This window comes from Astyanax mexicanus, chromosome 14 (genome assembly GCF_023375975.1).
Source record: "Astyanax mexicanus isolate ESR-SI-001 chromosome 14, AstMex3_surface, whole genome shotgun sequence".
In the NCBI taxonomy this organism is placed as follows: domain Eukaryota; kingdom Metazoa; phylum Chordata; class Actinopteri; order Characiformes; family Acestrorhamphidae; genus Astyanax; species Astyanax mexicanus.
Window position 1 is genome coordinate 47,403,387 of NC_064421.1, and position 14,850 is coordinate 47,418,236.

Sequence of the window (14,850 nt, forward strand, 5' to 3'; positions counted from 1 at the left end):
GAGACACTATAAGGAACATACCTAACTAGGTTAGGTAAAGCTAAGCTTAGTAAACAAAACTGTAATAAAAAAAGACTTTTTAAAAGTCAAACAAGCACTTGATGTTTTCTACTGAAAACTGTTTATTTGGGTGAGTTAAGCACTTCCATTTACTTACAGTAAGCTTAGATTTCCAAATTTCTCCAGCACTAAGGCTGATAAATTAGCATTAGCATTAGAGGGACTAATGAAGCCTGATAGCACTATACAGAGGAACCCTGGCGATATTAGCTAGCAGTTTTTGTCACACATATCGTGTTTTAACGCAGTAAACACGCAGGCTACAATCGATATTCTCAGCTCTATAAACGGCTAAAGAGCTAGCGTTTAGCGCAGTTAGCAGCTAATGCTAATGCTGCTCCAGCAGTGCTTGCTAGGGGTTAGCAAATATAATATAATATATCGTAATATTAACGCTACTTCCCCATTTTTCTTGTGTTTTTATAAACTAAAGGAAGTTTTCACAAAGACAGAGTCTTATTATTGTGACTTTTTAAATTTTTATCAAGAACACACATAAGAAAATGATGCCAATTATAAATTAGTAAATGATGCCAATTGTCAAATGATAACCAAACTAAATACAGATTGTTTTTAACTGTACTGCTTAAACCACTAAACAGGATGTTTGATGCTGTTCCTGTAATAAAACATTCTTTTTGTGTTTTTGAATTTAATATTATTATGTAACATAATATTCTAATGATTAATATCAATAGTGATTGATTGTAACAGCATTTTTTTTTGTCCTGGTCTGGGTCTATGTTACATTAATAAGGCTTTATTTTCTTGTAGTTGATCTTCTCAGGTTGTCTCTTGTTGCTAAGCTCCTTTGTGTTGAATAATGTTGTGTGTTTTGTTGTGTTTCAGTCTCGCAGTGTGGATAAACAGCATGCTGTGATCAACTATGACCCGGCTACTGACGAGCACCTCGTTAAAGACCTGGGCAGCCTCAACGGGGTGAGTTTAGAGTGGGCAGAGTGGGCTTTCTCTTTCAGAAGCAGCTGCTTCTTAGTATAACTAAATTATAACTTATTTGTGGTATACAGCCAACTGTTTGAGTATTAAAAAGCATAAGATTGAGAATAGTTTTGTATATTCCAATTTTTTGATTAAACAAAATAAAGCCACTTTCGTAAGAGCAAATAATATGATAATTAGGTTATCCAAAAGCAGTGTGTAAGACTGGTGGAGGAGAACATGACGCCAAGATGCATGATTTAAAAACTGTCATTAAAAACCGACCAGGGTTATTCCACCAAATATTGATTTCTGAACTTTTTAAGCTCTTTATGAATATGAACTTGTTTTCTTTCTATTATTTGAGCTCTGAAAGCTCTTCTTTATTCTCATTTTCTGTAAATAAATGCTCTAAATGAGAATATTTTATTAGGAATTTGGGAGAAATGTTGTCTGTAGTTTATAGAATAAAACAACAATGTTCATTTTACTAAAACTTAAACCTAGAAAAAGCAAAATCAGAGAAACTGATTCAGAAACTGAAGTGCTCTCTTCATTTTGTTTTCCAGAGCTGTATATTTATGTCTATATTGTGAAACCCTAATTTGAAGGTTATATAATATTCAGCCCAAAGTCAGAAGGTTTTGTCTAGGCATGCCGAGCACTTTAACTCCCCTTCTTTACAACACGGCTGCTAGGAGGAGTGATGTGGGGCTGAAGAAGAATAAAGGAATAAAGGAATAGTTTCCTCCTCCTTGTAACATTTAACACTAAGAGTTATGACTGCAGTAGAACATAAGCTCAAAGAACATTCCTGCTCTGCAGCACCAGACCGATTCTTAAGCTGCTCTCAAAGCAGTGGAAAAAAGAGAAGAGAAGAGAAGAAAAGTATGCATGTATTCAGTTACATTCTTGTATAGAGCTGTGTTTTTTCTGTTATCATTAATAAACTTCAGCTTACATTTACATTTGCAGCATGTAGCTGACGCTCTTATCTTATAGAATGACTTACCTTAGTGCTCCAAAAACCTACTATTCTTCGGGTTAATGCTGCAAATGAACGTCTCTCTCCCGAAAACCTACTTTTGTTGTTGGAAACACAGCGAACAGTTAAAAAATTCCACGTTGGTGGAAAATTGCTGTTATTATAGTTAGGGCTGTGCGATATGATGATAAATATCGTGGGGACGATAGAAAAGTGTCTATCGTGCTAATTACCTTCTATCATCTCTATCGTTTCTACAGTAATTTCATCAATTATTCATGCAAATATATAAATTAGGCTATGATGAAATGTATTGCCGTGGTCACTTTGCATAAACTCGGTTTATTTAAGTGATAATAAAGTAATCTTCGCAAAAAAATCTTTATAATATGGTTTAGCGACACTTTACGTTATTTGACACTTTAAAAAATGTTAATTAAGTTTATTTTGATAACTCAATTTTAAATACCTGTATAAATTTGAAAACATGAGCTACAGCATCTACCTCATCTGTTTTCATTTGATACTTATATATTGCTGCACTAAAAGGTAGTAATTCTCATTTGTGAAAGTTTGATTTAATGCCACTTTGAAATAAAATGGGAGGCAAGTAAAAATTATATTATTTTGTCATATTTTTCAAAGAATAACTAAAAACATACTTAAATGTGGTATATCATGATATATATCGTTATCGGGATATAAAAAACTCCATATCGTTATATATGATTTTTCTCAAATTGCCCAGCACTAATTGGAATTTGCCTGCATTGTTTAGCAGTTACGCTGGAGATAATCTGGTGTTTGAGAGTTGTTCTCTTCACCCTCCTCTTACCGCTCCTTTCACTGGCCTCTCAGGGCTGAGACTCTTATTATGTAACCAGCACAATCTTATTAATGACTTAATGTGCAGCAGACTGGGGCTTAACTTTTACTGGGAGAATGGAGAGCTGCCAGAACACCTCCTCAGAAGATCTCCACACACTCTGCTCCTAATGTGCTTTAAGACTACTAGGAATACGTTATGTTTCGTTGCCTTGCTTCTCATTCACACACACAAGCACTGTGTGCTCTATACCTTTATCTCCAGAATTATGTTTTACTAGGAGACAAAAAAACAAACCACCATTGCTGTACTTATATATATATATATATATATATATATAGCTTTAACCATCGCCAAGAAAACTACCCTCATAAACTGGAAGTCTAAAAACACCATTATCAATCAATGAAATAATGTGTTAACAGATCATATATCCATGGAAAAAAAAATCACTGAATACAATTAAATCTGGACATTAGTGATTAATCTGTCTTCAACAGATCCAATACCCAACCCAACACTATTGTTTACGTAACAAATAATCTCCATTTAAATGCACGTGCACACTAGAGCTTCGATCAGGCCCAAAAAATTTAATCTGGCACGTTCTGCTCGACATGATCTGTAATTTTGAGCCCGAGCCTGATTTAAACCCAACATTTTTTTTAGTAAGTAGAGCATTAAATCTGAGCTTTTTAAAAATGTTTTCAGGCTGTTTGAATGAGCGCAATCTGTTCAAAATAATGTTAATTAACATTGCAACACTAAAGAAGCATAGACCTATTATTTAAGAAAAGTGTTTTTTAAAACAGCTGCACACAGCGCTGCAAGTTGAAGTGAGTTTTTTTGTCTCTACTTTCATGTTTGTGTATGTCCTTGACCTCCCTAAATGTAACTAATAACTCCTTTGCACTGTATTAAGACAGTGCTAACGCTCGGAGGAAAGCAGCGCAGCAACTCTGTTCTGATACATCAGCTCACAGATGCAGCTATGTGCTGATCCACATCACCCTAGCAGTGATGAGGGGAAAGAGAACGCGCCATCTACTGTACCCACCCAGAGAGAGCAAGACCAATTGTGCTCTGTTAGGGCTCTAGCAGCTGATGGCAAGCTGCATAAACGGGATTCGAACCAGCGATCATCTCCTGATCATAGTGGCAAGCGCTTATCTCGATCATATACACAGTGCTGTATGTGTTCTGGGAATGTGTAATAAACATTTAGACTTAGCAATGCATGGTAATGATTGTGACCAACAGCTTCTTGCTAGAATTGTCTGTGCAAACAAAATCACATAGTTTGTCACAGACTTAACTCCTCTATTTGTTCTTTTTGGAATTACTCTACTTTTTCTTGTTCTTCTTCTTGATTTTCCTCTTTATTGGTCTGTTTCTTTTTATTTTCTCATAATCTTTTTCTTCATGATCTTCATACACTTATTTTCTAGTGTTTAGCAGCCATTCGCTAATGTTTTTTTTCTCCTGTATCATTGTTAGTTTTGATGTATATCCCTGTTGCTTTGATTTGTACATTTTGGAGCATTGAGGATTAATGTTATCTTCTGTTTCCTGTCTCTGTTCTGCAGACCTTCGTGAATGACCTCCGCATCCCCGACCAGACCTACATCACCCTGAAGCTCTCAGATGTTGTTCGCTTCGGATATGATATCCTTTTCCTCACTGTAGCGATACAGCTGCAACCAGCAAGAATACAGAAAGAATTAATCTAGTGCTAATCCTCTACTTTGAGTCAGGTGTTTGAGATTACGGGCAGTGCTAAGATGAAAATCTCCTTCTCTTTTCCTGGTTGGACCCTAACTGAGAAAAAAAAAGAATGAGCATGCAAGAAATTCTCTTCGGACAATGGCAAGTCTAGCAGCTTTCTTGTTTATAAGACAGATTTCCCAGAAAGTGTGCTGATGTTCGTGTGAATAAGTACGAAATTACACGAGACTCAACTATTTAAAAGTCTTAGAATGTTTTCACACCTGTAGTTGTGAAAGTTTCTATGGTCCGGATCAGTTGATGAATTTGTTTATTTGGAGCGTTTTCTCTGTTTCCTCTGTTTGGTTTGTTTTCACACAGGCACAAACCTAAACGCACTATAGCGCACCAATAAACCATGTAAGCACGTCGTCTCCTCTGATTGGTCAGAGCTGTAAATATAGTGAGGAGAAGATTCTGTGTTCCAGTGTGTATATCTCTGTATATCTGTGCAGTGTGAAGCTGCTTTAACACAGAATGTAAAAAATGCACAGCTGCTTTTTTAAACACAGTGTTTTTTTAATAGGTAGTACAGCGCAGATGTACGCATATTACACTGAGTTGTGTAGCTGTGAGCAGTGAACGCTGCACATACAGTGCATGTAAACAGCATGGAGCAGCAGAGACAGTGTACAGTGTACCACATAGCTGTGGTAACTAATTAGTGTTATCTGGCTAATATACTGTGTCGGATTAAAATAACTGTAATTTATCAGCAGTTTAGCTCAAATAAATGGAGAATTTGAATTTGATAGCTAAGTCAGATCGAGACCGAATCACATTCTCACCAGTTTCGTTTGGGTTTGTTTTAATTTGATTTGCATACCTGCTCAATTGAAACTAAGGATACTTACGAACGTCTGGTGTGAAAAAAGCCCTTAAATGTCTTTTAAAATATATCTTAAATTAGTTTAGCTAAAAAAAGGCCTTCTTTTGTGTTAGAATTCGACCTCCAGGAGTCAGTAGTCATACTCAGGAGACAGAAGACTGGAAGGGGTGGGGGGGGGGGGGGGGGAGCACATTTTGTTGAAGGCAGAATCTCTCATTTGTCTTAAAATGTCTCAAATCTGTCTCTCAAGGGTCTTTAAAAAAGCCACAGACAGTAAATAGCTCATTCTAAGCTTAATGATTTAACACATTTTGCATTGGACCCTATTTTCAGTGAGAAGAGTTCAGTTTTTGTTCATGCAAAACTAATAATAATAATATTCTTAGATAATTTGTACTAAATTTTTTTTTTTTCAGGTAAAATCTGTAAGCTGCAAGTATTTCGTTATTGTGTGTGTTGTTTTTTTCTTTCTTTCTTTTTTTTTTTCTCCCCATTTGGTATTTTATTTTAAAGGTGTTACATTTAATGCCCCCATACCTACAGATACCCTGAACGTAAATCCATTGTTAATATATAAATATATTTTTTAAAGTTGTACTGCTCTGCTGACTCATTCTTCACTCGGTTAGATCTTAACTTTTCCCACATTCTCACGTTTACATCATGGAGAGGAGTCAGCATAAGGTTCCAGAGGAGGCCCTGAAGGTACATTAGTGCATACTCTGCTTATTTCTGATCTTCTGAGTGCCTGGTCTTTTCTTATTCTGACTTTTATAATATTTATACAGATATTTCTGAGATTTTAACCTTTTTTTAGCTTAGGAACTACAAGTTTTTGTACATACCTGGATAACTGTTTTGTGTTTTTTAGCATGAGAAGTACACCAGTCAGCTCCAGATGGGTTTGAAGGCCCTGGATGCAAAGAAGAGAGAACAGGTGGAGGAAAAGAGCTGTAAATCCACAGAGTCGCCTCGCTCCAAGCTGGACAAGAGTGAGAGGAAGTCTGCTACAGGTAAAAAAAAAAAAAAAAAAAAAAAAAAAAAAAAAACTAGGATTTTACAATTTTATCTTAATTTCAGATATAGATAAGTGATAAACAAAGACGTGTTTAATGTTCAGGCTGGTTCTTTTTAGTTTTACACTGAAAATGCAAGACCTAGTTTTTCCAACGCATATATTTTCCTGTATATATTTAAGAAGGGTCATGAAATTATATTACAAATACTGCAGAGTACTTTTAATTTAAAAAGCCTCCTTCCCACTCCCCCGCTGGCCTGCACTCACACTGCGTTTAAACAATCCGTGCCCGAGCATGCTTAAATCATCACTGATATGCACTGATATTTTAAAGATGGTATGATCTCAAAAATTTGCCGCAAAGGTTTGGAAAAGTCATGGAAAAGTATTAGTTGAAAAGTGTATGAACCCTGAAAAGAACATTATGGAAAGGTTAATGTGCGGTTTGTGCACGTTGTGGAGATGCGTGCCAGGGGTTTGAGGTGTTTAAGGTAGCGTGGTTTAGGCTCTGTGACTGCAGGCTGTTCTTCTGATCAGAGGAGACAGTTGGTGTTAATCTGTGAAACTGAAGGACGCAACACCAGTACAGGTAACCACAGGTAACCCTCTGATGCCTTTAGCGTGCGGCATGATGAGATTAGCGCCGGGACGTGAGCTAATCCTGGTACAGAATTACACTGTAGCACTGGCTGGATTAGCAGTTGGGAAATCACTTATTTATTCGTGTTATTTTTTCTCTCCTGCTAGCTTCCCTGTAGCTTGTTTTAACATGGTAAACACGCATGATATATACGCATGATATATACGCATGATATATACGCATGATATATACGCATGATATATACGCATGATATATACGCATGATATATACGCATGATATATATGCATCTTGAATGGCAAAAGAGCTAGCACTTAGCGCAGGTAATGCTAATGCTGCTCCAGCAGTGCTTTCCAGTGTTAGCAGCAGAATACAGACCGATAATGCACGGGATTGGGCGATTACTTTTTTTAAAAATAAAGAATTTTAGTTACGCCGAATAGTGCGAAAAATATAGAACTTGTTTTTCATTAGATAGCAACATTTTACAATTTACCAGTTAAAACAAACTGTAGAAACAGCTGATACTGGTCTCTTTACAGAGGCTGTATGTAGGCCCAGTTTTGTGGAAGTCGTTTCCATTGTGGAGCAGGATATTCAGTCTGTGCAGAGCGTTTGTGCCCATTGTTTCCACATTTGTTTCCTCTTAAGCACATATCCTTCTTCCTATATATGCTATGCTCATTTAGGTTTCTTATTTTAGTGTCCTGCACCTGAGATTTGCCTTCTTTGCAAACTATATTTGTGTTTGTTTCCAACCAAAACAAAATGCCCAGTATTATTTTTTTCAGATTTGTTTGTACATAAATGCACAAATACAGGGTTTGTACGATCATAAAAAAACTGGAAAAATCATGGAATCTGAAAATGGCAATTTCCAGGCCTGGATAATTTTTGAAAATATGAAAAATACCCAGAAACTTGGAAATTTGTTTTTCCATTAATTGACTGAGAAAAGCTATTTTGAGCTAACAAATAAATCAGTTATTTAGCCCGACACAATGTTTTTTAAATATTTTTATGTTTATTTTTAGTTAATTTTTGATTTTAAAGATTGTGTGGTCATGACAATTTGCCTTGAAGACATGGAAAAGTCATAGAAATTTTTGGGGTAAAAAGTTTATGAACCCTTTATTAGTTTTTTTGAGTGATGCTACAGAAGAACCACTTTTGGTTCCATACAGAACTACACTACTGGTCAAAGAAAACCCCTTTTTTATTTTCTTATCTTATCAATTACTTTATTACTGCAGTTCTTCACCTGTCAGACTAACTCTAATCCTTCACTTCCCTGCTGAAACTGCTTTCAGTATAAGCTCAGTTTATTTACACTGCTACTCGCCAGGTAAAAGCTAAAAAAGAAGCACAACAACCAAAACGAATCTTAGTGCAACAGTAAATAATTGCTGTGCAACAAGATGATTTGCATATTCTGTCCCATATAGATTAGATTTCATTTTTACCAACCAGAGCAACCAGGTTCATCAACTGTGCATCAATCCACAGTGTCATTTTTAGGCTAAAGGTAAATTGTTATCAATTTTATCAATTTTTTAACCTTGCTTTACTTGTAGCATAGCAGAAGACACTTGTAGGTTGACTTGTTTTCCTGGAGGAGTGCAGAACAGTCATTAATGCTGACTCACAGTCGGGTGTGTCCAGTTCTGCCCAACCTCTAGCACTGCATTACTCAGGAGTGAGAGTTTCACACTGTTGTCATTTCACAGCTTTTTGTAGGATAGAACTATTTCTATTTTTAGCAGCATTTTTTAACAACCTGCCAAGCATCTGATCATGTAATATTAAATTATATATCTTGTATATGTGATAGTCCACTTGGATATCTGTTAATATCAGTGTATAACAGAAGGAATGCATCACGTCTGTTCCATTCTCTCCTTCTGTTGATGCTACAGAGAGTCACTGTGGGAACAGAGGCTCTGGGTTGCTCTCCTTTAGTTGACTCTGCATGTATGTAGTCAGCCAGCATGGTGGTTCAGCTGGTATAGACGACAGGATGTGTGTGTGTTTGTGCTAAGCTGACTAACTAGTGTTCTTTATATTCACAGCATCAGTATTTTTTAGCAGTGATGGCCGAATGATGATCAATATCGTTAGCCTAAAATAGCAGTGCATATAGCAGCAAGTTCATATTTCATAGTTCTCCAGCACCGAGACTGGAGCAGCATTAGCATTAGCTGCTAACCACGCTAAGTACTAGCTCTTTCACCCTTCGGAGGCAAGGATATCGGACTGTAGTCTGGGTGTTTACCAATTAGCGATTAGCTGCTAATTAAATGCTGCTGCACCTAGCCTTAATAGAAATCTGGAAATCTAAGCTTACACTTAATAAACGGAAGCACTTTACTCACTCAGGAGATAAATCAGTGTAGATTAACATCCAGCACTCGTTTGACTTTTAAAGAAATGTTTTGTTTTTTTTTAAGAATTACAGTTTTGTTTACTTAACTTAGCTTTACTTACCTTAGTGACCCCCCACAACCATCACCAAGCGGCGAGACCTGCTGAATTAGAAGGAAAACATGGCGACACCCCTGTTCCTTACTAGTGTTGCATAATGCATCTTATAATCCAGTGTGATTTACACTGTGAAAAATACAGTATATATAGCAGAAACACTAAGTGCTACATTTGTATACTAGAGATGAACATTTTTGAATATTGATATGAGAATTTCATCTGCAATAGCAGGTAATTGCTGTAAAAGTCAGACACATATCAGACAGATATCAGACAACATTGGCATGCTATTGAAATATTACTCATATTAAATCAGATTAAGACTGATGAGTATTTGTTTGAACAGTAATAAGTTTCTTTCTATTTGCATTAATGCATTAATGAGAGTTTTGGCTCAGATAGAGGGAGTATAATCTGTGTAAATATGATGTAATAGGTAAATATAATTCAACAGTAAAATAGTGATTCATTGTGACTGAACACAAATGGCTTTTATTCTGTTGCCTTTTATGAGCTGTTCAGATTAAAGAGCTGCCATATAACCATCTTGAATTTTATATATATATATATATATAAAATTCAAGAGGGTTATATGTATATATATATATATATTTAATAGTTTTATTAATCGTCTTATTTAATACTTCACCCTTTATTTTTTTCTCTCAGCCACAGAGACTCCTCTCTCCAAGCCTACTCCGCTGTATGGCCAGCCTTCATGGTGGGGTGATGCTGACGAGGAGAAAAAGGGTCAGTCGAGGGAAATAAGTGCAGGTCTGTATCATTCTTACTTTCCACACTGTTTATTGATTATTTAATAGTTATTGTCAAAATGCAGTTACCTTTTTGAAACTTACCATTCCACCAAATTGGTGCCATTTGCTTGTTCTGACTCTTCCTAATTAAAATTATTTTTGTTCTAGTCAATCTCAGGCAGCTTTACTTTATTTCTTACAAGGTTTCTAAGCAGAAGAAGTTTACATTTTTCTCAGTCCTGTTACCAAAACTCATGTGACATTTAAAAAAGCATGTTTAAAAGCAGGATTTTCTCTCAAGAAAGTCTTTATTTTAAAGAAATGATTATAGACTGCATGTTCAAATAATTAACAAAAAAACACTCCTGTTACTTTTTATGTTTTGAGCAACAGAAATGAAAGTAACAGGATTGAGATTTTAATAAAGAATTAGCAAAAACATGAAAAATAGCTAAATGGGGGCTATGCTAATAGCATGGGGACACTGAGCGCATTCTAGCGATTTCCCCCAAAATTTGTATTTTAAAAGTAAACCAAAAAGATGTAAGAATTAATTTAGGTAACAGGACTGAGTGTTGAGATTGAGCTCCTCAGTCATCGTTACAATAAGATAAAATATACAAAAAACTCATGAGGGAACTTAATTTTGGTCTTCCCATGATCTTTAGAAGAACCAGCTGATGTCACTTCCTGTTGTAGATGTGACTTCCTGTTGTAGAAAGTTCCAAATGTTTCAGATGATCAAGGTAGTGTGTTACGGTAACAGGACTGACTGAAACCCAGGGACACAACTAAAATGTGTGTTTTTAACTTTTTAAATATTATGGAATTATTATGAAAAATATACATTTTTTAAAGCATAGATGGGATTTGGAGTCACACAACAATGCAAAATAATTATGTATCTGAAGGATTTTAATAATTATATTTCACGGCAAATTTTATAGTTTTTCAATGCTATTTTTTCAGTTGTTCCAGTAGTTTTTAATGACATATTTTACTTTTGGAATTAGGTCAATGTGCAAGACACTATGCTTAATAATAAAATGTATTTTAAAGTTATTTTGTGTGCACATTTATACATGTTTATACATTTCCCGAGTACAGAAATGGCACCTATTCTGTGGGATATGCCACATATATGCTTGTCTCTTGTCTTACAGAGAACCAGAAGGAAGATTCCAGACATGAAATCAATGGCTCCACCTCTGAACATCAAGACGGCCCAGATAAACCCGTTTACTCGTACCAGAAGGACGACAGTTACTTTGAGATTCCCACTAAAGAGTTAAACTCACTGCAGAAAACTGCAGAACCAGAGGTCCAAGTGATCCCAACAAAAGACACGGACTCCAGAGCGCCCCCTACGCCTCCTGTAGTGCAGAGCCACGCCTCTTTCACCATCGAATTCGACGACTGCACTCCTGGAAAAATGAAAATTAAAGATCACGTAACAAAATTCTCCTTCCGCCAACGAAAGACCCCCAGCAAGGAGTCGGTCTGCACACCAACGGAGGTGATTTCTGCAGAGAGCAAAGTAGCTGATTGGCTCGTGCAGAGTGACGCAAGTATGGCCAGGAGAAAGTCCAGATCAGAAGACCTTTACAGCAATAAGAGTGACCTCTCTATTAACAAAACACTAAAAGGTGAGAATTTTTTTAAATTCATTTTTGTAAATGATTTTAACCTCTTAAGACTCGAACTTTATTTCTCTTTAATATTTGGGCTAATTGGTACCTTTTTACTTGATGTAATTTCTAAGAAAAAATGAACAAATAAGATTAAGTAAGAATGAATTTAGGTAACAGGACTGAGTGTTGAGATTGAGCTCCTCAGTCATCGTTACAATAAGATCAAATGTACAGAGAAAAAAACTAATGAGGGAATCTAATTTTGGTCGTCCCATGATCCTCAGAACCAGAACCAGCTGATGTCACGTCCTGTTGTAGATGTGACTTCCTGTTGTAGAATGTTCCAGATGTTTCAGATGGTCAGGGTAATGTGTTAAGGTAACAGGACTGAGTGAAACCAAAACACAGGGACACAACTAAAATGTGTATTTTAACTTAAATATTATGGATTTATTATGAAAAAATATAAAATATTTTCAAAACATAGATGAGATTTGGAGTTAGACAAATTTAAATTTCATATTTCATGCTAAAGTTTATAGTTAGAGCAAAAAACTATAAAATTTTGACAATTTATTTTTGTAAATGATTTTAACCTCATGAGACCCGAACTCTTGCATGACATGCATTTTTTATTTCTCTTTAATATTTGTGCTAATTGATACCTTTTTACTTGATGTAGTTTCTAAGAAAAAATTAACAAGATGTAAGAATTAATTTAGGTAACAGGACATAATTTCTTTTGAAAAAAATCATGTCCACATATGAGGACTTTAGTTTTATGTTTCGATAGAATACAATGAAGTCGAAATTAGTACTGATGTGCAAAATATATATTTTGTGCCTGAAGACAACAGCATTTTTTTGCCATAAACTATAAACATGTACTGTTTTTACTGTATATTTAAATTTCTGAACAAAAACCGTAACGTGTTAAACTCTTCTGATCTACCACCACTTGGTGGCAGTATAATGGCCTCATAAGAGGACACCAGGCCCTCGTAGAGCAAAATTTATTGTTGATTAAGTGTTGTGGTCTAGACAACCCAAAACGAGATGTCCACATGTATATAAAACTTGTTTTTTCCTTTTATGAATGGTTTAGTTTGATATTTATTTTTATTAGATGGACACCATCATGAAGATGGAACCCAGAGTGACTCTGAAGATCCAGCCTTAAACACTCAAGAGGTTTTGCCGGCAGATGCTGACGTTACGACACCTCCACGACTTTACACTCCTCCGGAGAGAGAGGATCCTCCCGCCAGCTCGACGCCACGCTCTCAAAACCACGGCAAACAAGAAGCTCAGCAGGCTTTCGTGATTGAGTTCTTTGGTGATAATGCACGAAAGAAGCGTTCACAGTCCTTCACCAATAACACGTCTCCCCCAGAGTCCAGCGGTTCCCTTAAAAACAAAACGGAGAGGACGAAAGGTCCACCGCGGACTGGAGACCAGCTGTCGCTGTCTACTGCACGCAACGCTCCCACTCAACAGTTCACTGTTCCTCTGAAAGATTCCAGTGGATTCCAGAGAGCTGGATCTTTGAGAAAGGAGAAAACTGATGTTCGCATGAGTTCCTCCAACTTTTCCTCTCGCTCAGCTTCTTCCAGAGCGTTTAACAGCGTCGGCCGCAGGTCCAAACTAGCGCAGGACTTCGCAGCGGAGTTCCTTAAAGTTTCAAAAACCAGTTCTTCTGCCAGTTGGGAGAAATCCCAATCCTCCACACCCTCACCAGCTTCTGAATCAGCCTCCATTCCCACGATAAATCCTTCTACTCAGCCTCTACCACCTGTATCTACTGTAAAACAGCCCCAGGTTTCGCCCTCAGCAGCTTCCATTGAGACGCCACTTCCTGCTTCTAAACCCACCAATAGCACAGAAGTAAAAAACACTAAGGGTCAAAGGTTAGAGGAGGATGACAGCCTGAGTGATGCTGGAACCTACACTATTGAAACAGAGGGACCTGATAAAGAGGTGGAGGAGGCACGTAGCAGGATCGATCAGGTATTTATTTGATGTCTTTTGCTTAAACTGCTTAAAAATGGCTGAAAAATAATACGTTTGGTGGACGACTTCCATCAGATTGAGTGAAAGTTGAGGTTTTAAACATTTTTAACCTTCTCATCAGGTATTATAGGTATAATGATTGATTGGTATCTTCAGTGCTGGAGAAGACTGAGATATACATAAATATTGCTTTTAAAATTAGCAGCATTTCTAGGATGGGTTCATTTTGGATCCTAAAAACATGTCTCTAACATGAACATTTAAAGCTGATACCAGTACTAGTTTATCAGATTTGGGATATTATTATAGTAATATGTAATTAAAATTGAAATCAGGCTTTGCTTAAAAACACCTGAAATCTAATTAGAATATCATTGAAAAGTTATTTGATTTCAGTAATTCAGTTTAAAATGTGAAACTCATATATTATATAGACGTATTACACACAGAGTGATCAATTTTAAGTGTTTATTTATTTTATTGTTTATTGTTACAGCCAATAAAAACCCAAAAATCAGTGTCTCAGAAAATTAGAATGTTATTTATAAGACCATTTGATACTTTTGGTATGCAGTGTGGGTAGTGTGCCAAATCCTGCTGGAAAATGAAATCTGCATCTTCATAAAAGTTGTCAGTAGCAGAGGGAAGCTGTAAGATATGAAGTGCTGTAAGATTTTGTGGGAAAACAAAACTGCACTGACTTTAGACTTGATAATAAAACACAGTGGATCAACAGCAGCAGATGACAGACATGACTCTCCAAACCATCACTGATTGGTGGAAACTTCACACTAGACCTCAAGTAGTTTGGACTGTGTGTCTCTCCACTTTTCCTCCAGACTCTGCTCCCTTCATTTACTTTAAATGAAATGTAAAATTTACTGATGATCAGTGATGGTTTGATGGAGAGACATGTCTGACATCTGCTGCTGTTGTCTTCCTCTCTAAAACGAA

At 36.4% G+C, this 14,850-nt stretch overlaps 1 protein-coding gene across 4 annotated transcripts in view; it reads left to right on the forward strand.

The window, feature by feature from the left end:
• cep170ba (centrosomal protein 170Ba) overlaps nucleotides 1-14,850 on the forward strand; it is a 34,473-nt gene that overhangs the window by 6,455 nt on the left and 13,168 nt on the right. For all 4 annotated transcript variants that reach the window (XM_007230351.4, XM_015606945.3, XM_007230352.4 and 1 more), the window contains exons 3-9: nucleotides 910-999; nucleotides 4,397-4,475; nucleotides 6,050-6,108; nucleotides 6,275-6,416; nucleotides 10,170-10,274; nucleotides 11,419-11,901; nucleotides 13,013-13,893. In XM_007230351.4, the coding sequence (XP_007230413.3) occupies nucleotides 910-999; nucleotides 4,397-4,475; nucleotides 6,050-6,108; nucleotides 6,275-6,416; nucleotides 10,170-10,274; nucleotides 11,419-11,901; nucleotides 13,013-13,893 (1,839 nt within the window). The remainder of the gene's footprint in view (nucleotides 1-909; nucleotides 1,000-4,396; nucleotides 4,476-6,049; nucleotides 6,109-6,274; nucleotides 6,417-10,169; nucleotides 10,275-11,418; nucleotides 11,902-13,012; nucleotides 13,894-14,850) is intronic.